Source organism: Octopus sinensis, linkage group LG19 (assembly GCF_006345805.1).
Source record: "Octopus sinensis linkage group LG19, ASM634580v1, whole genome shotgun sequence".
In the NCBI taxonomy this organism is placed as follows: domain Eukaryota; kingdom Metazoa; phylum Mollusca; class Cephalopoda; order Octopoda; family Octopodidae; genus Octopus; species Octopus sinensis.
In genome coordinates this window covers 38,707,910-38,729,801 of record NC_043015.1, presented here as the reverse complement: position 1 = coordinate 38,729,801, position 21,892 = coordinate 38,707,910, and the positions used below count along the sequence as shown (strand labels likewise).

The window sequence follows — 21,892 nt, the reverse complement described above, 5'->3', positions numbered from 1 at the left end:
TTTATTTCTCCCGCCATCACTACATTTTCACTCACTTTAATCTCTTACTCTTTCACTACTAAATTACTGCCCCTCCATTTCACACACACGGTCGATCAGTCTGTTTCCCTCTTGCCTCACCTCTCTTTCTTTCTTGCTATCTCTTTCTCTCTCTCTCTCCCTATCTCTTTCTTTCTCTCTCGCTATCTCTTTCTTTCTCTCCTCTTTCTTTCCTCCCATATTCTTTCTCTCGCTCTAGTCACCCCTCTCTCTTTCCCCCGTACTCTTTCTCACTCTCTATCTCCCTCTCTCTTCTCCCCTTTAGCGGGTAAATATATATAATTCCATGCGGTGTTGTTCTTTGCATCAGTTTCACTCATTTCTTAAAATTCTTCGATTCGCTCTCACCTCGGTTCACTAGAAACTTCTCATCATGCTCATAATCGACTCTGTAGTAAGTAAAATTACTTCATCTCTTTTTTTATCCAAATATTTTCCTTTTTTTTCTTTCTTAATAGAACTCAAAATTCAAACTACAAAAACAAAAAAAAAATAATAAAAGAGACAGGAAAACGTTTAAACGCATCCAAAGCTTTAATTAAAAGCAAATATATTACTAGTAACTTAATCAATTAACGATTTTTGAATATCCAATTAATATTAAACAGTACAATTCCACTTTTGTACTTTAAACCTGATCGCTTTCAACAAATATATTATATACGTGTGTTATCGCCTATGTATATATATGTGTGTGTGTATGCATGGTGATGGCTTAATAAACCCAAGAATACTTTTTAATTATGGTATTTAATTATTTGATACCCTTCTATAAATAATCAGTTATTCCATACTATATCATTTCCAAGGATTCGAAATACAAAGCCATAAATTAACGCTATTCTTGAATTTATTGACTGATATCTATTATTTAATTAATTATTCTGAGCACTTGTCAACCGTTTGTATATTGTGCAGTTCTTCGTCTTATTTAGAGCAATTTAAGTTTTTTCTTTAACTATTATTATTTTGTCTGATATTTAATTGCTTTATTTAGGGTCCCTTTTTTATTCCAGGATAGATATGTATGAAATAAGTTAACGAGGTATGACGAAAATTGTTATTGAAGTGGTAATTGCAGCAACTATAGTGTCTGTCCAAAATAAATGTCAATATTTCAGGTTCATCTCGCCATAAATCTTGCCCTAACATTACTGGGAGTCGATAAAATAATCACCAATCCATCACTGGTACCGATTCAGGTGATCCCTGCCCTGTTTCTTTTTCGTATTTATTTTATTCTGAACCCTACAGTCATTATTCGATCTGACCCTTCCCACCATATTTTTCTCTTGTCCCCTTTACAGTCCCAAGCACTTGATTGTACAAATTTCGCGTTACGGTTCTTTACGTTTAGAATCCAAATTCATTCAAGATCAGTTTTCCCTTTCTATCATCCCTGGGGTCGATAAAATACCCACCAGTCAAGTTCGTAGGGTCCATGTATTTTAAATAAAATTCCCGGCCTATGTGCGACTTGGACGAGAAATCCCTCATAATGTTAATTTCATATGCAATGATAATCTAGATCGGCCTTGGAAATTAACGAAGATAGTTGATAACTCTGATACTAAAAAAGGAAAGATAGATTATATATTCATGTATATTGGCATAACTACATGAATATTTGCAGTTATCTTCTTTCAATCCATATTCAACTTAATCGACAAGTCATCATTACTAACAGTATTAATTTTTCTGGAAGTTATGAGGCAACAAAGTCGGGGGCGGGGGTATACATCTATAGTTATGCCTGTATATATATATATATATGTGTATGTATGTGTGTGTGTGTGTGTATCTATATCTCCGACCATGACTGTGCATTTTGGAGCCGAAGTCTTCCACTTGATTTAGAGAGCATTGGGTGTATTATTTGCTTTGTTGTGTGATTATTGCTAAAGGTTTTTTTCAACGACCTTAGCTAACGATAGGTTAGAAATAGATGTCAAATTTATGTTGGATCACACTGCACCATTTTAAAAGACGAAGGACGTAATGTGGTTCTTGATGTTCCAAATAAAAGCTTGTGGTCGAAGGTACACCGCCTGTAAAAGGAGGCTGGACGGTCGAGGCTGGAATGCCTTTGATCATACGTCTATTGTCTAATTAAACCTGAGTATTTGTAATTATCTTTTTTCTTCCACATTCAACTTAAACATGTCATCATCGCCTCCGTCAACAGTTGATGAAGCTTTTATGTGGGTCAGCCAGTCTGCTAGAAATAGACACTAAATCGCACTTGCCGTCTTAAATAGACACGTTGAATAATGTGACCCTGACTTCAATTTTCCTGGGTATTAAGATGGGTTGTTCGTAGATGGAGCGCTTTTGATCATTGGTCTGAATAGCCGTAAGCTTGTGCTGTATGTCTGACCGTATACGAGTATAATATTCTATTGATTCCACCACGCAAAACTGCCTTTAATCGTCATGAGGTGAAGATGCGAATTCATTTTATTATGCGGTCAGGAGGTGGTGTTATGCATTAGACACTGCAATTGTTCGCTATTAACTATTTTAATTCGAGGTTCAGTCTCTGACAATATACGAGCCAATTTTTTCTTTTTCACCACGTTTTATATTGGTGATGTTGAAGTGAAGGGCCGACGTTCTGTACGCTCACACACGCAGTGAAGTAGCTCCATCATGGTACCTCCATGCGATCGCTCAACATTGGTTCACTTAACGGTCTTAAAAGATATAAAAAAAAGCTGTTATTTTCACATGTTAATATCAATTATGTATTCAAGTCGGCCAACTGGCACGCCGGGGAGCAAAAATGCTTTACGTCTTGCATTCAAATTCCGCCGAGGTCGACTACGTACCAGTTAAATACTGGATTTGATGTAATAGACAAGCCCCCCCCTCTCCCGAAATTGCTGGCTTTGTGCCAAAATTTGAAACCAGTATTGTGTATTCAACATCACATTAGCATATACTTGTCAGACGAATAAAGACGGGATGGTCATGGCTAGAGTACCTCTTTGTCGTACGTCTGGTCGATCCAACCTGACAATGGTAGCAGATCTCTCAAATCATATCCTATTGCCATAAACAAATATTAAAAACAGAAAGGGCATTAGTTAATGTTGTCTGCGAGAAAAAAAAAAAAAAGACGGAATGGTCACGGTTGGAGCCGACCTGATGGGTTGAACAAGTGAAAACAGCTACATACTAACGTCGTTGGCATGTTAAAGGGAGGTGGGGATGTAATTCATGTGAGACTTTCTTGGGATGCGCAAAATAATGAAGAACCTGCTTGGATCTTGCTTTCGACGAGTAACGGCATCGCCTTACAATTAATACTGACTCTTAGTTAGTTAGTTAGTTAATTTGGCTCAAAAGCAAATAGCAAGGCCATGTAGGGGGACATGGAGTTAAGTACAGGGTGGTGTTCATGTAAAGAGTTCAGGCCACTTGAGGTCCAGGGAGGCTTTGAACAAAGCGGTCGTCGGCATCTTTACCATCTCGTCTGGCAGCTTGTTTCACGGATCCGCAACCCGGACGGAGAAAGCTCCTCTCCTTCGATTGAGATGAAATCGTCGCAGGTAGAGCTTTTAAGCAGGATATTACATTTGGGACAATTGCTGCACCTGCTGTCGACTGTCATTTGCCAAGTCAAATTCGAATTCCAGAAATGTTTTTAGTTCAAGAGAGGGCGGCGGCATCGAACGAATCAAGTTGTCAGGAGACAAGGCATTCGGGTTTTTTTTAAAGTGAAGGATGTGAATAGCACTTTTAGCGTAACACACACACATCGTTATGTAAAAGTTATGAAATATATAGGTTTCAAATTTTGGCATAGGGCCAGAAATGTGAGTAGAGGGGCAAAGTCGATTATTTCGATTCCAGTGCTCAACTGGTACTTATTTTATCGAGCCCGAAAGGATGAAAAACACAGTCGACCTCAGTGAAATTTGGACTCAGAACGTAAAGACGGTGTGCTTAACCATTCTGCCACTTCGCCGCCTTGAAATTGTAGAATATATAAAAGGAAAATATTTAACATAGTCGAGACATGTGATACAGAAGTCTACGGTAGGTAGAGTATATGTGAGCTTGTGCGTGTGTGTATAAAATCTTACAGTTTCGTCCCGAGGTTGGGCTGTCCTCAACTATCATCTGCGGCAGGGGTCCCCGACCACCAAACCATAGATCACTCGGTACCAGGCTGCACAGAAAAATAATTTTTAAAAATTGATTTCTATATTATTGGCTATCGCAATCTGTAGTATGTTGTTTTTTGGCTTTGTTTCTTTTTGTATGCAATAGTTGATATATTATGCGCATGATGCCCCCACCCCGGTTTGTGGTTCTAAAAAGGTTGACGATCGCTAGTCTACAGTCTACCCCAGGGAAAAACGGAGTGTACTGTCAACTTTTGAGATTGTATAACAGTAAAAGATCTGAGATTTGTCATTGCAAACAGATCCGTTTCCCAGAACAAAGTCAAACGTGATGAAGTCCATAATTTTTCATATACGTAATTGTTTCTCGTGCATTTGGCGTTAGTCATCGACTCTTTCTCTTCTAGTTTTGCCATTAAAATATTTTGGTGGATCCACTTTCAACAACGACTACGTTGCTATGATTGTGTGTGTGTGTGAAGCCGATATCGTGTACTGTTTCGTTTTCGTTTCTTATAATTTATAGAGACACACTTCGCTTGTGGCAAGCTGTGTAATTTCACTTTCACTGTGTCCTGGGAACAAAAGAAAAGTGGGTTGGCCCAGTCGTCATGAACTAGTTCTGGACGCTTAGTATATACAACCGTCCATTGACGTTCCTATACTTGCACGTACCCACGTATGTCCTCCCTCCCTCTCATACAATTTGTCCAATTTCGAAGGATCTGCGAAAATAATTGCCACAGTCCCTTCCCAGCTGAAACTACTAGAAAAAAAAAAACTCCTCAAATTCACATACACACTTAAACACTTTCCAGTGGTTAATATAGGGCGTAACAAATATCAGAAAATCAAAAAAAAAATGTGTGTAATAGGTGTAAAACAACTTCCTATGAACGAATATGAAGGTGGGGGAGAGGCCTCGGAAAATTCACATCGGGAAGTTCCGAAAGTGTCTGAGGGGCTGACCCGGGCACCAAAACAAAAAAAAAATAGTGTAATATGTGTAAAACAACTTGCTCTAAACGAATATAAAAAAAAAAATGCGCTCTCGCGAAAGAGGGGTGGGGGAGAGGCCTCGGAATATTTATATCGGGAATTTCCGAAAGCGTCTGAACCGGGCACAAAAACAAAAACAGCGTAATAGGTGTAAAACAACTTGCTCAAAACGACTATCATGAAAAAAATGCGCGCTCGCGAAAGGGGGGTGGGGGAGAGGCTTCGGAAATTTCACATCTTCAGTCCACGGCCTTTAAACTAAGAAAAATAGTGTAATTGGTGTAAAACTACTTGTTCTAAACGAGTATCAAGAACACACACTCACACATGAATCATAAACTCCGTATTTCGCAAAAAAAAAAAAAAATAAAGAGAAGAAATTCTGGAAAAAGTGAAGAAATGTTGGATCTCCACCATGTGAATCAAAATACGTGTCAGAAACATCTTGAAATACTACAGAAATTATGTTACGAAAATGATAATGTATACATACCTCTTTGAGTGGTCCATCGATAATGATGATAAAGAAATGAGTTGGATTTGAACTCAGAATATTGACTAACACAACTACAAGACTCAAAATATTCAGCCAAGTCACCACCCTTTAACTAGCAATAATAATAACATCAATAACATAACAGCCAAAAGATTTATTTGTTCTGAAAATAACAATCATAGTAAATAAATATGTTCTTTAATATTCACATTCATGTGCACAGTTAAACACACTTGCATACAAACAGTCTTCAAAAAAATGTGTGTAATAGGTGTAAAACAACTTCCTATGAACGAATATGAAAAAAAAAATTCGCGCACGCATACAAACAGTCTACCAAAACTTCAAGAATCATTATACGGTTGTATTAGTCACCATTGTGGATATAAAATATAAGTTAAATAAGTTTTTATTATCATCAATATTTCAACATCTGTTCTGTTTTAAACGGATTGCCTTTGTATTTGTTACAGGAGACTGTTACACACACACACACACACGTTTGTATGTCATTGTTTAGACCTGAACTGACCCCATTCAGTGAGCCTATCCTGTAATATCAATTCTGTTTTTTAGGCTTTTGTTTTAAAGGGGTTCACTCATGCCAGCATCGAAAATGGACGTTAAATGATAATAATAATAATAATGCTGTATCTGCAATACATCTAAGGTTTCCTTCACTTGTTTAAGACAGTTGTGTGATTTTAGGAAAATTTGGCTGCTATTTCTAGCATGGCGAATAACTGGATGGGGGTGTCTCTTATTGCATGTGGTAGTGTCACAAACTGCATTTTATAAGTAACAGCTTGTACATACGTGAAACAATATAATGAAGGGATCTAGTTAAACAATCCGACTCGGGTCAGTATGGAAGTCTGACATTAAATGATGGGATATGTGGCATTAGGAAGGACATCCGGCCGTAACCCCCCCCCCCCCCACCTGCCAGCTTACTAGTTTTCGGTCAAACCATCCTGCCCGTGCCGGCTTGGAAACTGGATGTTAAATGATATCTATCGGTCCATCTACCTACCACCCCTCCCTACCTACCTATACACACACATATTGTTTTACTTGTTTCAGTCATTTGACTGCAGCCATGCTGGAGCACTACCTTTAGTCAAACAAATTTACCCCCACACCCAGGACTTATTCTTTATAAGCTCAAAGCCATGGTCATCAATGCAGAGCCTGTGCACTCGGAGGAATTGGGAATAGGGGATGGAGAGCTTGGTGTGTTTAGGGTGGGAGGAGGAGAAGTAGAGGTGTGAGTCTGTGTGTTTGTAGTGGATGGAGGTGGTGAGAGTGGAGTGATGAATGCTGACCAAAATGTTGAGAAAGGAAATGGAAGTGTTGAAAATAGGCTAGATGAAATGCAGTTTGGCTTTGTCCAGGGAAGAAGCACTTCTGATTTTATTTTGTTAGTCAGGTAACTGCAAGAAAAGTATTTAGCTAAGAATAAATTAATGTACCTAACATTCATTGATCTAGAGAAAGCCTTCGATAGAGTTCCCTGCTGTGTGATATGGTGGACTCTGAAGCTGCTGGTGGCTGGTGAAAGTTGTACAGACCATGCACAAAGATACTGTCTGTAAGGTGAGAGTAGGGGTTCATTGAGGCTCAATCTTTAGTCTCCTCTTTTTCATCATTAATGGGAATTCAAGACCGTCAGCCCCTGGAAATACTATATGCTAATGGTCTTGTCCTCACAGCAGATTCTATATCAAAGCTAGATGAGAAATTCCAGGTGTGGAAGCAAAACCTGGAATCTAAGGGTCTTAATGTTAACTTATCAAAAACTAAGATCCTAGTCAGCAAGAAAACTGACACGACCATACCCACCTCAGATAGGTGGCCTTATTTGATCTATAGAAAAGGTATAGGCAGGAACTCAATATGGTGTACCCAGTGTAAGCTATGGACACAAGAGGTGCTGTGGATTAATAGGAAGGCTGTCAGAGAAGATAGTTTTTGTAAAGTGGAAGATGCACAGGATCCATAAAAACTTTGGAAACTCAGGAAATTGATTCTCTCGAATGCCCTGGTGGCTCATTAGAGGTAGTAGATAATTTCTGCTACCTAGGGGACCAAATTAGTAGTGGGGAAGGGTGCATGGAGAGTGTGATAGCTAGAATAACAATAGGATGGAGTAAATTTAGAGAGCTGTTACCTCTGTTGGCCACAAAAGGTTTCTCTATTCTGAGTAAAAGGAAGATTGTATGATGCATGAATATGGACAGCAATTGTACATGGTGGTCATATGTGGGCCCTGAATGCAGAGAACATGCAAAGGTTAGAAAGGGATGAGGCTGGTATGCCCTGCTGGATGTGTAAATGTAAGTATGCATGTTCAACGGTGTGTGCTAGTATTTTGAGAGAGAAGTTAGGCATAAGAAGAATTCGTTGTTTTGTGCAAAGAGAGGAGACTGCATAGGTTTGGTCATGTGATGCCGATGGATGCTGTTAGCTCCGTAAAGAAGTGCTGGTCTCAAAGTAGATGGAAGTGGTGGTGGTGGTGGGGGCAAGACAATATGGGATGAAGTACTGAAGAACGACATCAGGATGCCAGAACCTTTCAGGCGAAATGGCAAAGGATTGAGATGCCTGGTGCCTTGTATTCCGTGCTAAGACTGGGCCCTCTTACGGAAAGCACTCATGGTAGTGCCACATAGAAGCAGCCACCTTCTATAAAGTAGTTGGCATTAGGAAGAACATCCAACCAATGAACCTTTGCCAAAGCAGAGTGTTGTGCAGCTCCCCAGCTTTGCCAACATGGACAATAGATGTTAAATGATGATGACTTAGTAAAAATTAATGCTGGGGGTTGATTTGTTGTTCCATTAAATCCTTAACCCTTTCATTACCAACCTGGCCGAAACCGCCTCTGGCCCTGTAGTACAAATGTCTTGTTTTCTTAAGTTTTGAATTAAAATTTTCCACCAAACTTTAGTCACAATTTACATTACTAACACTAGCTTAATGGTAACTAAGTTATTTTTCTAAATTCTTTGTTATATCTAAAATAATTGAAAGAAACACAGAGCATCTCAACAGAAATATGGTAATGAAAGGGTTAAAGGCAATGTCCCAACATGGCTGCAGTCTGTAACGAGTGAAAGAAACACCTGCCCCCCTCCCCTCTCTCCCCCTCCCTTTTATGGCTGGACACCAATCTTACAGTAATACTCGAGACATATCCGTACAATTAGTATCTTTCGCTTTCTTTCTGTCATTCATTCACGAAGCATTGATTAACCAGGGACTTTAAAAAGATACCAGCTTAATGTGCCGTGCCGTGGGATTGAACCTGAAATCAATGTTATTGGAAATTATACAGCCTTGCCATCTCTTCTGAATTAAATGGGTTTTTTTTTTTTTTCGTCTGATTGTAGGAAAAATTTGACCAAACTTTGAAAGAAAACAAGGACAAACTTATTATAATTGATTTCTTTGCCACATGGTGTGGGCCTTGCAAAATGATTGCTCCCAAACTTAAGGTAGGTTCATTTTCATTACTATTTTCGTATTCTGGATTAGTCATTTAGCGTTCAGCTTCTTCTGTCAAATGTCATGCTTCTTTATTCACATAGTTTTGAATTAATCAGGGATTATCTCATAGCTTGAACATTTCAATGATGAGATTGTTTATTTTTAAAATGATATTGTAGTGTATGTTTGAGGGGCTGGACATGACTGGTTTAAATGCTGATGAGTTAAAAAGCCCTTTGTTGTGCCCATAGCTTTTTCAGCCGTTTCAAGATGAGTGAGACCAATGCTGTTAATGGCCTTTCTTCAGCTGCTTTAAGTTGGTAACTTCAGGAAGAACATGACCAAGGGAAGAATTCCAATGATTATGATGTCCATACCATCACAGTTCTTTGTAGTCAATATCTTTCATGCTCAGCCATTCTCTGTCACAAGGGCACTGTTCCTTTTTCCACCTTTTGCAGAGCTTTCACCTTCAATAGCCACAGATCAGTAACCCTTTCAATGCCAACCCGGCTGAGACCACCTCTAGCTCTGAGTATAAATGTTTTGTTTTCATAAGTTTGGAATTAAAATCTTCCACCAAACCTTAGTCACAATTTATGTTCCTAATACCAGCTTAATGATAACTAAGTTATTTTACTAAATTCTTTGTTATATTTAAAATTAATTGAAAGAAACACAGATACGGTAACGAAAGGGTTAACCATGCAGCATACAACTGACCTTTCACATAGAGACAGAGAGGTACTCTTCAATTCCTGACAGGAGCAATTATTCCTCCAACTTCTTTCACTTTTCGACTTCAGCTACCATCTTTTTGCCAAAGCTATTAAGGTCAGAGGTTCTCAAGCTTTTTGGGCCTCTGCCCTCTTCATGACCACATAATACCCTCAGTTCTCCCCATCCCTATTTTTATGTATAAATATTTTATATTTTACTAATTTATATATTCTATGAATCATTTGATATTTAATATTACCAGCATCGCCTTACTGGTACCTGTGCCGGTGGCATGTGTACAAGATTCAAGCAAGGTCGTTGTCAGTACCGCCTGATTGGCCCTGTGCTGGTGGCACGTAAAAGCACCCACTACATTCTCAGAGTGGTTGGCGTTTGGAAGGGTATCCAGCTGTAGAAACTCTGCCAAATCAGATTGGAGCCTGGTGCCTCCTCCTGGCTTCCCAGACCCCGGTCGAACCATCTAATCCATGCCAGCATGGAAAACGGACGTTAAACGATGATGATGTTTATTCTGTCAGTTTCTTTTGCCAAACTGCTTAGTTACAGGTATATAAACACACCAACATTGGTTGTCAAGTGATGAGATGGGGACAGAGACCACACATACACACTTATATACATGTCCCTTTCAGTTTCTATCTACCAAATCCACTCACAAGTCTTTGGTTGGCCCAAGGCTATAATAGAAGACACCTGCCCAAGGTACAACATGATGACACTCAACCTGATATCACATGATTGGGAAGTGGGCTTCATGTCCACACAGCCACGTCTGCATTCATTTCATGGAGATGAAACAGTGCAGTTAACTATTTTCAGTTCTTAACTTGAGAAGATGGACTTGAAGCCATCATCATCATTGTTTAGCACCCGTTTTCCATGCTGGCATGGGTTGGACAGTTTGACTGAGGTCTGGAGAGCCAGCGGCTGAACCAGGCTCCAATCTGATCTGGCAGAGTTTCTACAGCTGGATGCCCGTCCTAATGCCAACCACTTTGAGAGTGAATGGGTGCTTTTTACGTACCATCGACACAAGAGCCAGTCGGGTGAACCTGGCATCGATCACATTCAGCTAGTGCTTTTAATATGCTACTGGTATGGGGGCCAGTCAAGAGGTCCTGGCATTGATCATGTTTGGACAGTGCCTGTCAGGGGGCATTGGCCACAGCTACAATATTGGTTTTACTTGACTGAAACAGTCTTCTCAAGCATATTATATCGTCCGATGCATCAGGGGTACTCTTAATTGGGCCGGACATGTGTGGCTGCAATCTCATTTTAGTTTCTGGGTCTTCTCAATCACAGCATATTTCCAAACGTCTCGGTCTCCTGTTATTGCTTCTGTGGGGCCCAATGTTTGAAGGTCGTGCTTCACCCCATGTCTTCCTGGGCCTACCTCTTCCACAGGTTCCTTCCACAGTTAGGGAGTGGCATTTCTTCACACAGCTGTCTTCATCCATCTGTAACCCATGACCATACCAGCACAGTCATCTCTCTTGCACAGTTTATAATAAATGGTAATGCAATTGTGCAGCTGGCAATGACTGCATCAGTTGCTTTTCTCTTATTGCCTGTCTTAAATCAATGCTTCTGTTGAATGTTATTTACAGATACAAAACCATTCATATTGTGGGTAGTTGTGTTGAATGTCCCAAACGCTGTCATCATGTTGTTGGCTCATAATAAGTTTTCCAAAATGGAGTTGGTTAAAAACAGTTCACTTTGCTTCTACCAATGTATTCACAGATTGTATGACTATTACACGTTCTCATTCCCTCGCCTCTGTGCTTGTGGGGCACGGCCTACTTGTTTAGGTCTTGCACTCATGATCACAAAATTGTGGTTTCGATAACTTCATTTCACATTGCTCCAGTCTTGCAATGGACTGGCGTCCTGTCCAGGTGGAGAATAATATATGCTGTGGAAACTAGGAATCTGGCCGTTATGAGTCAGTATGACGTGAGAACGTAACTTCGTCCATTCAGCTATAAATAAGTAATCCTGCAACTGACCGGCATCGCATTTCCAGGGAGAATGTTGTAATTTTGGTCACTTGTATGTCGTGAAAATGGAATAATTGGTTTTATGAGTGCTTGGACACGCGCGAGTGGTGACTAGAGGTTGTTGATGATGATGATCAGTTTTTGTATGAAATAAAATATAAAATCTTTTTTTTTATCTTTTTTTACACAGGCTATGGAAGAAGAGTTTAAATCGGTCCTCTTTTGCACGGTAGACGTTGACGATGCATCTGTAATTTCTTTTTTCTTTTAATTATCAAATCTTCAAACTTTATTAATTCACAATTGTTTGGATAAGGTTCTGGGTGGGGGTTTCAGTTGAGAAATATCAGCCTGTCTTAGACTTTAATTAATCATTCTATGAAATTGGTGTTTGAAATAGAGCTTGATGTGTTTTATGTGATGGAACTATTTGACTGCTGAAGTGCTTTGATGATATTCCTGTTATAATGATAGACTTTGGACATGGTTTTTAATTAAAATGCAAACAAGGGAAGTAGTGTTATGTTGGCTTGCTTCTTGAATGAAGGAATCTCATGAACTTATCCAAACATTTGTCATTGAAACTGAGCTGTCTATACTTGCTAGAAATATAGTTGTGTTTGTATTAACGAGGTTTGATTCATTATAAATGACTCATGAATAATTATGTACGAGAAAAAAAACCTGGAAATTCTCAAGTTGTTAGGTTTCCTTGCTAAATTTGCTTTGACAGTTACTAGGAGTCCCGTAATTACCATATTTTCTGGCAAACTGGTTGAATTTTTGAGATCAAAAGTTTTTTTTACAGCCAAAATAAGTTGGTCAGTTTCTACACCAAGATAACTTTGTGAAATACAATGGATTTGGGAAGATCATTGCAATGTTGAACTTTTACACAATATACTATGTTGACTTGTAAGCTGGAAAATAAGGTTATGTGATCAGAATTAGGGCCTACTGATATAAAAAACGGGGTTGAAAAGACCTTTTAGCCAGGTTGAACAGGGTTCCATGATAAAATGTGTTCAGTGTGCTCAGTAAGTTGGTTGATGTTGAGAAAGGCTTCCAGCAATTGAAACCCTGGCAAAATATAACATTAGGTCTCCAGGTGTGGTTCTCTAGCCACACCTGAGATGGCATTTACTCTAAGATCTGTCACTGACTGAGTTGACCTGTTCGACCCATCTCAGCCTGAAATAGCAGACGCAAATAATGGTGAAGTTTTGTTCTGTTTATTATGCCACAGAGCTACAGTGGCACATTAAATATTTCATAAAATGAACCAGCATGCTTGGCTCTCAATAACAGATTCATACTAGAGACAGCAGCCAAACTATCCTCGATTCACATACAGCCATCTCTAAAAAAAGTGGAAGGACACATTACGCAATGTGTCCTTAGTTACACAGTACCTGAATAAAAAGATGGGTTTGTCATGGCTGGAACACATTTCACCATATATGATTTCAATAGCCACCAGTACAAAATTTAGATCATCTCCTAATGTCATTTAAAAAATAAAAAATGCACGTTAATGTAATTCTTGATGTGTTGCCTAAAAATCAATTTGGTTGGCCACAACTGGAATGTCTTCAATTAGAACTGATTGGGACAAACAACAATAGCTACTACACACCAGCAGTGATATCTCTATTTGGAATCTTGACCTTCTAGAAATAACAACTAAATCCCTCTCTATTATCTTCAATGAAGGACATATTAGATTATGCAGTTCTAGATGGAAACGATGGGGTGGTCACAGCTGAAATGCCTTTGACCACATATGTTCAACCAGGGCTTGAGCTAAGACCGAAATGACAATGAAGGGCACAAGATAATCTGATCCTTGATGATGGACAATCTACTCTTTGAACTGCAATTCTTCCACTGACCTGTGTGTCTTTAATTTAATTCTCAGGTAGAAGCAAGGTGATACAGGTGTGGTTGGGAAGATTGCTTCCAAACCACATATTTTTGGGGTGCAGTCTTACTCTATGTTGTGGCATCATGGGTAAGTGACTTCTACAATACTTCCAGGCCAGCCAAAGCCTTGTCAGTGGATTTGGCAGATGGAAACTGAAAGAAGCCCATCGTGTATGATGTCGTCTGTTTTTATGTTGAGTTCTAAAAACAGTTTTGCATCGAACTAAATGACTACTCACTACTTGTTTTAGAGTACATATTTTATAGCTAGATGTGTTGACAGTGACTTTGAAGTTTTTGCCTGCTTTACCTTCATCATATTTTTATCTTTGTGCACATGTATTGTGTATTATATACAGTGTGTCTCTATTGTTATTGCAGGAGGTAGCAGAGAAAGAGGGGATCCAAGCCATGCCAACATTTAAATTCTACAAAGGAGGTGAAGAAGTGAGTATTTACCTTTCTGGGAGTCAAGCGCCAGAGTTTTCATTTCCATTGCTTAAAGACACACAATGAGGACAATTTGGTGGCTTTATGCAAAGATTGTCTTCAGAAGTTGTGGCCTGTGTCTTCCATTATAGCTTTGTCAATAAAACTGGATTGAGTGAAACTGCTGAAACGCATTTCATGGATTGAAACCACATCTTGTTAGATACTGTGGTCAGAACATGCAGGCATGGCTGTGAGGTTAACAAGTTCACATGGTTTTAATTTCAGTCTTACTTTGGCCAATTGCCATCTGGTGTCCTGGACTGACCAGAGCCTTGTCAATCATCATCATTTAACGTCCGTTTTCCGCGCTAGCACGGGTTGGACGGTTTCGACCGGGGTCTGGGGAGCTCGGGACTGCCCCAGGCTCCAGTCTAGTCTGGCAGTGTTTCTACAGCTGGATGCCCTTCCTAACGCCAACCACTCCGCGAGTGTAGTGGGTGTTTTTTACGTGCCACCTGCACAGGTGCCAGAGGGGTCTGGCATCGGCCACGTTCGGATGGTGCTTTTTATGGGGGGGGGGGGTGCAGAAATATAGGGGAGCACCAGTGGGAGGGATGGTTCAGAGGACAGGTACTAGGCAAGTAGAACGTAGGATACCGAGAGAGGGGTAATGCATGGTGAAATAGCGTATTGAAGAGGGGGGTGCAAAGAGTAGACACCTATAATGGTTGTGGGGGGGTGCAGAAATATAGGGGAACACCAGTGGGAGGGGTGGTTCAGAGGACAGGTTCTAGCAAGTAGAACGTAGGATATCGAGAGAGGGGTAATGCATGGTGAAATAGCGTATTGAAGAGGGGGGTGCAAAGAGTAGACACCTATAATGGTGGTGGGGGGGTGCAGAAATATAGGGGAACACCAGTGGGAGGGGTGGTTCAGAGGACAGGTTCTAGACAAGTAGAACGTAGGATATCGAGAGAGGGGTAATGCATGGAGAAATAGCGTATTGAAGAGGGGGGTACAAAGAGTAGACACCTATAATGGTGGTGGGAGAAACGACATCCGGTATAGTTGGAGCAAAATAGAGATATTCGGTATTGGTGGTGGGGTAGGTAGGGCGGGTGCGCCGCGAAGAATCGGCAGCCAACTTCTATCAGCCCTGTAAGGGAGAATAGATCTTAAATATCTATAACGATAACTAGTGAATTATACAGAATATGCAAAAACGAGGCGAGGCTGAAATAGTAAACAGAGTGGCGTCTAGGGGGATCAGAATAATAATAATTAATAATAATAATAATAAATAGAAATACGGGATGAATTAAAGTTCAAGGATTTCTTATCTTGGGATCACTTCGTTTACGGACAGTCTTGGCAAAAGGAATTCGGAATCAAGAATGAGGCAGGTTACTAGCTTAAGTATGCATAGGAGTCCAGACAGACAATGTAAAAAGAGGGGGAGAGAAGGGCGCGAAGAATCGGCAGCCAATTTCTATCAGCCCTGTAAGGGAGAATAGATCTTAAATATCTATAACGATAACTAGTGAATTATACAGAATATGCAAAAACGAGGCGAGGCTGAAATAGTAAACAGAGTGGCGTCTAGGGGGATCAGAATAATAATAATTAATAAATAATAATAAATAGAAATACGGGATGAATTAAAGTTCAAGGATTTCTTATCTTGGGATCACTTCGTTTACGGACAGTCTTGGCAAAAGGAATTCGGAATCAAGAATGAGGCAGGATGCTAGCTTAAGTATGCATAGGAGTCCAGACAGACAATGTAAAAAGAGGGGGAGAGAAGGGCGCGAAGAATCGGCAGCCAATTTCTATCAGCCCTGTAAGGGAGAATAGATCTTAAATATCTATAACGATAACTAGTGAATTATACAGAATATGCAAAAACGAGGCGAGGCTGAAATAGTAAACAGAGTGGCGTCTAGGGGGATCAGAATAATAATAATTAATAAATAATAATAATAAATAGAAATACGGGATGAATTAAAGTTCAAGGATTTCTTATCTTGGGATCACTTCGTTTACGGACAGTCTTGGCAAAAGGAATTCGGAATCAAGAATGAGGCAGGTTACTAGCTTAAGTATGCATAGGAGTCCAGAAGAAGTTTGTCCTGCATGTTTGTGTGTGTTTGCATACATATGTTACCAGTCATGGAATCCATAGTTATATAGACTAGTATTTTGCATGTCATACTTAACTGTAGTCTTGAGAATGCATCTCATATGTACCATGTTAATAAACATATGCTTTTATCTGTATTATATTCAAAATGATATGTTGTATGGATTATGTGTGTTACCATCCTATGGCAACTGCAAATCTATTCTCATCCTTTCGCTTTACAAAGCAATCTTCACTAGTGACAGGAAGGAAAAACAGTCTGTAAAATGGTTGGTGCTAGGAAGGGGCTTGGCTATAGAAACCCTGTCAAAGTAGACACTGGATGGAGCAGGATGCAGTCCTCTCACTCATATTCTATCAAAACACAGAAACTGCATTGTTAACTGATAACAGTATGCACATAACACACAATCACCTGGATTCTTAATTAACTATATTTCTTTCTCTTTTTTGCCAGGTTGAGGAGATAAAAGGGGCAAGTGAACCGAAAATTAGAGAAGCATTAACAAAATATTCAAGTTAACTTGGATAAATATTTCATCTTTTATAATGATTAAATAATGTTATATCACAATTTAAAAATACTTTCACTGTTTTTGACTTCTTCTTTTTTTGCATGTATTTTCTTTATTCTCATGTTTGCAGGTGTATTTTTAATAACTTAAAAATTTCCTTCTGGCTCTACAGTAAATGCTCAGAAGCTCAACTGGTTGCAATCAGTCTGGCAACTGACTTGGTAAACATCCACAGAATTGTGCCAACACCCACCTTGAGCACCTTTTTGAGTTCCATGTGCCTAACACATGTGGGCATGCCAAGCACAGCTCCCATGACTTTCAGAAACATTTTTTTTTTCACACTCACAGTTGCTGAAGCATGGAACAAACTACCTGCATTAGTTGTTAGCTGCCAAGACATTGCATCCTTTAAAACCTCCATGCTTTCTATGTACTCTGCATGCACCTTTGATAAGGTGCACCTGAGCACTGTACACAATAATTTCATTATCATCATTTTAAAGTGTGTTTCACAATTTCAGCCATCCAAAATGGTTGCTTTTACTGTATGCATAACAAAAAATATACCATGGGCCTCTGTCAATTTTTTCTCACAAGACCTGAGATAACAGAAGGTAGTTGCCACATTGAAATCAAAAAGCAATCTCGACTCTATTGCCATGTCTATGTTTATCACAGAAGTTGGTAACAACTGATAATGCTTCATTTTTTTGCTTTCCTTTTTGTCACTTGTGGTTAAGAAGCTTGCTTCCCAACAGATACGGCACCTTGGGCAAGTGTCTTTACTATATAGACCTGACCGAAGCTTTGTCAGTGGATTCGGTTGACAGAAACTATATTTTTGTGTATAAGTGTTAGTGTGTGTGTTTATCCTTGTCTAGACATCATGTGATGGTCATAAAAGGGCCTCACCATCAGACAAAGTTGGTCAGTTTCCAATCTTCTGTGAACAACCCATCCAGCTATATGAAAATATACAATGGGTTTCTTTCAGTTTCCATCTAACAAATCCACTCATAAGGCTTTGGTCAGCTGCTGAGGCTATAGTAGACAACACTAGTTGAGAAGCAAGCTTCTTACCAGAGCCATTTCTGCTACCACAGAGGGAAGAGAACCAGCTGTAAAAACAACCCTCAGCTTTAAAACATTCCAAATAGGAAAAGAAAGAAAATTGAAAAGAAAAAAGTTATCCAATTTTTATAACAAATATTTTGTTTTTTAAAATTTTTATTTGGTATCACATTCCATAATTCTCTTTGATTGTGTGGAGGAAATTTGTCTGCAATGGGAACAGTTTACACTTCCACTACAGAGACAACTGGTATTACTACATCCCTGGCTGTCAGAAGACACTTTTATAAACCTTCGTCAGCTGTTGAATGAGTGGTAATACAGCATCAAGATGTATGTGTGTGTGTGTATATATATATATATATATAAGTAGATGGTAAAATGTTTCATTTTTCAATTTGTTCCTGTCGAATTTTATCTCTAATTTTTGTGGTTATAGAACCTAGCTGTTCTTTCTAGCGTGTTGAATTCCTATAAGTGGATTCCTTATGTGTTTAAATATACACTAATATATATGACTAATATATAAGTCTTTTCAACTAAATTTTTTACATGTTAGGCCACTGGAAATGTAAATTTTAATTAATTTCCATTTCCATTTGATATGATTAAATATATATATATACATATCAGGTATGTGTTTGTATATAGGGGAAGAGAGAATGCAATTGATGAATTTTGGAAGCAATTTTTTAAGCTTACGGTGCAGTCTATGTACGAGTGCAAACCATAACTGAATGTAGTCAACATTCAGTTGTGGCAAAGAGCTTTGAAACAGAATCTTTTCTACCTTCTAGGCTACAAGTTAACACATATATTTATAGACATAGGTGCAGGCATGGTTGTGTGGTAAGAAGATTGCTTCCCAACTACATGGTTTCTAGGTTCAGTCCCACTGTGGCACCTTGGGTGAGTGTCCTCTACTAAAGCCTTTGGGCCAACCAAGGCCTTGTGAGTGAATTTGGTTGATGGAAACTGAAAGAAGCCCATCATGTGTATATATTTGTGTTTGTGTGTTTGCCTCCCTGCTGCTTGGCAACTGATGTTGGTGTGTTTATGTCCCCGTAACTTAAGTTTGGCAAAATAGATTGATAGAATAAGTCCTGGGGTCAGTTTCTTTAACACACTTTAAAACAGTGCTCCAGCATGACCACAGTCAAAATGACAGGTTTAAAAGAAATACATCTATATATATAAAATATACTAGAGAGAAACTTTAGTGGAGTAACAGTTTGATAGGGTTACTTGATATTCTCTGTGGGGTTATCACTAATACAGCACCAGAATTAAATTATTGACATTGGACGGATAGGTGTCCTCATCTCGTTTGTTGCTATCACAACGCTTTGCCTGATTTACTCTCCAGCCTTCATCAAGTGTCCTGGTGGAATTTTGAACCCAACCCTGGGTTCTCAATTTCACTGGGACACCTGAGGAAGGCTGGAGAGTAAATCAGCCAAAGCATTGTGATAACAAACAAGATGAGGACACCTATCCGGCCAATGTAAATAATGCACAGAATTCCTCATCTCTAAAAACATCAGAATTGCTGTGGGCTCAATGTAATAAGGGTGTCAGTCAGAGAGCTGGTGTTCACACTCCTTATTCCAAGGAGTTCATGGTACTGCTGTGGTATCACCATAACTGGATAGGGTTTTGTTAGTGAGCTGAACTACACTGACAAAAATTAAATGAGCTCAAGGGTTTCAGATATTGGCACAAGGGCTAGAAATTTTAGGGGAGAAGGGATTGGTCTATTACATTGACCTTGATACTTTATTTCAGTGGGCTGTGGAAGGATGAAGACGAAGTTGATGTTAGAATCTAAAGAGCTGAAAGACAAGCTACTAAGCATTTGGCCAGTTTGCTGCTTTGAGGAGCAAATGTCCTTAACATTTTGAGTCCTTGCCTGTGGAAGGAAGAGGTGGTCGCTGTTTTAGCTGAAATAGCAGCCGATTCTCTCTCAAATCAGACTCTACAATATTAAGAAAAAAAAAGATATTCTTTTTTTATATATATATATATATATACAAAAATGACAGGATGGTCATGGTTGGAATGCCTTTGACCACTGGGCTGACATGAGGCTGAAGAAGACTTCATAAATCACTGCTAAACACTTTCTTCTCCAGTAGTGCTTTACTGATCTAATTAATAATTCATCATTTGACATTTCCATCAGTGTATTTTATTATTAATGAGGAGACAGGCATGTTTGTTTGTGTGTGTGTATGTATGTATATATATGTACATATATATTTAGATATGTGTGTGTATATATACACACACACACAAACATGTACATGCACAACATGGCGTTACAAACGAACTCTTAGGCTTTCAATGTTCTATTGTCTAAGTGAATAAGCCTCGCCCTTCTACCACTAATTACACCTCCTGCTCTGACTAATTAATGTTGCTTAATTGCGACAAACATTTCTGAAGCTCAACAATAATATTGAGGCAAACATTAATATTCAGCGGAAAGCCAATGCAATTGGAAGGAAGCCCTGACATACCACTGGTACATTTCCAGATTTCATCAAAGGTTGAAAAATGTAGTTTGATGACTGGAGAGATTTTTTAAGCTAAGAACAAAAACGGGTTTTTAAACAAACACAGCATCTCTTCAAACATGTTTAACCCTTTCGTTACTCTATTTCTGTTGAGATGCTCTGTTTTTCTCTCAATTATTTCAAATATAACAAAGAATTTAGTAAAATAACTTAGTTATCATTCAGCTAGTGTTAGGAACAAATTGTGACTAAGGTTTGGTGGAAGATTTGTATTCAAAACTTATGAAAACAAGACATTTGTACTACAGAGCCAGAGCTGGTTTCAGCCATGCTGCTAATGAAAGGGTTGACCAATTTTGTCACTTGTCATTCTTAATCTTTTTGCTGTGAAATTTCAGGTTTATTCCATAATAATGTTAACCCTTTTGTTACCAACTCGCCTGAAACTGCCTCTGACTCTGTAGTACAAATGCCTTGTTTTTGTAAGTTTTGAATTAAAATTTTCCACCAAACCTTAGTCACAATTAATGTTCCTAACACTAGCTGAATGATTACTAAGTCATTTTACTAAATTCTTTGTTATATTTAAAATAATTGGAAGAAACACAGAGCATCTCAACAGAAATATGGTAACAAAAGGGTTAAATATCTACCAAAAAAGCAGAATTGTTATTTTCTGCAAGTCATGTTGTCAAAGTAAACCAGATAAAACTAGTTTCAATCATGACATTTCTCATCTAAAACTGCTTTCTGCAGTTAAAGGTAAGGAAATTTATGTGGATGGATCTGAGTTCCACAGTAAAAGGGCCAAAGGAAAATTCATAATAATGTTTTCCAACATAGGTACAAGGCCACACATTTGGCCAGACAGAGGAAGATAGTTTATTACTGGTACTTAAACACAAGCTAACGATGTCACCTGTATGTAGTCACTCAAGCGGAGAGAAATAGCTGCCAAATTTTCCTGAAATCAAAAGCCATCCAGCTTCAAAAAAAAATGAGATAGTCATGGCTGGAGTGGCTTTGATCATAGATCTGCTTGATCAGAACAGAACAACATAGACAATACTATTACAGCTGAAGAATAAACCAGCGAAAATATAAATAAAAACAGTGTTTCTTTGTTTTTTTTTTTATATTACCTTTGTAAATAAAATCAGAAAAATCAACAATTAAACTGGATGTATCCGGCTCAATTATTCTACCTGTTTTATGTTCAAACTGACCAGATCCAACATCTCATACCTACCCTACAATGTCATTCTAAAAATACACAAACAAATCATCATCTCAAAAGAACGAGATGATACAGTAATGCCTCAGTATAGGGGTCAATATATTCCCCGAGACCCCTCGTGAAGCAGAGCAATGATTTCCCATAGGAGCAATGTTATA

General features: G+C 38.8%; 1 protein-coding gene across 2 annotated transcripts; it reads left to right on the top strand.

Annotated features, from left to right (window-relative positions):
- The first annotated feature begins 261 nt into the window (after positions 1-261).
- LOC115222284 (thioredoxin) lies at positions 262-16,976 on the top strand. Of its 2 annotated transcripts, XM_029792458.2 has the most exons (5): positions 276-433; positions 9,057-9,161; positions 12,088-12,147; positions 14,202-14,267; positions 16,850-16,976. In XM_029792458.2, the coding sequence occupies exons 1-5, from the start codon at positions 413-415 to the stop codon at positions 16,913-16,915; spliced, it is 318 nt and encodes a 105-aa protein (XP_029648318.1). In that variant the 5' UTR covers positions 276-412; the 3' UTR covers positions 16,916-16,976. The 2 variants fall into 2 exon arrangements, with proteins under 2 accessions (XP_036367204.1, XP_029648318.1); XM_036511311.1 differs by lacking the exon at positions 12,088-12,147 and having other exon boundaries at positions 262-433.
- The last annotated feature ends 4,916 nt before the right edge of the window (positions 16,977-21,892 follow it).

Excerpts from the sequence above, each read along its gene's own strand:
- LOC115222284 (XM_029792458.2), top strand. The coding sequence starts at position 413 with ATGCTCATAATCGACTCTGTA. Across the intron at positions 9,162-12,087 it reads TGATTGCTCCCAAACTTAAG|GCTATGGAAGAAGAGTTTAA; the intron begins GTAGGTTCATTT and ends TTTTTTACACAG. Across the intron at positions 12,148-14,201 it reads TAGACGTTGACGATGCATCT|GAGGTAGCAGAGAAAGAGGG; the intron begins GTAATTTCTTTT and ends TTGTTATTGCAG.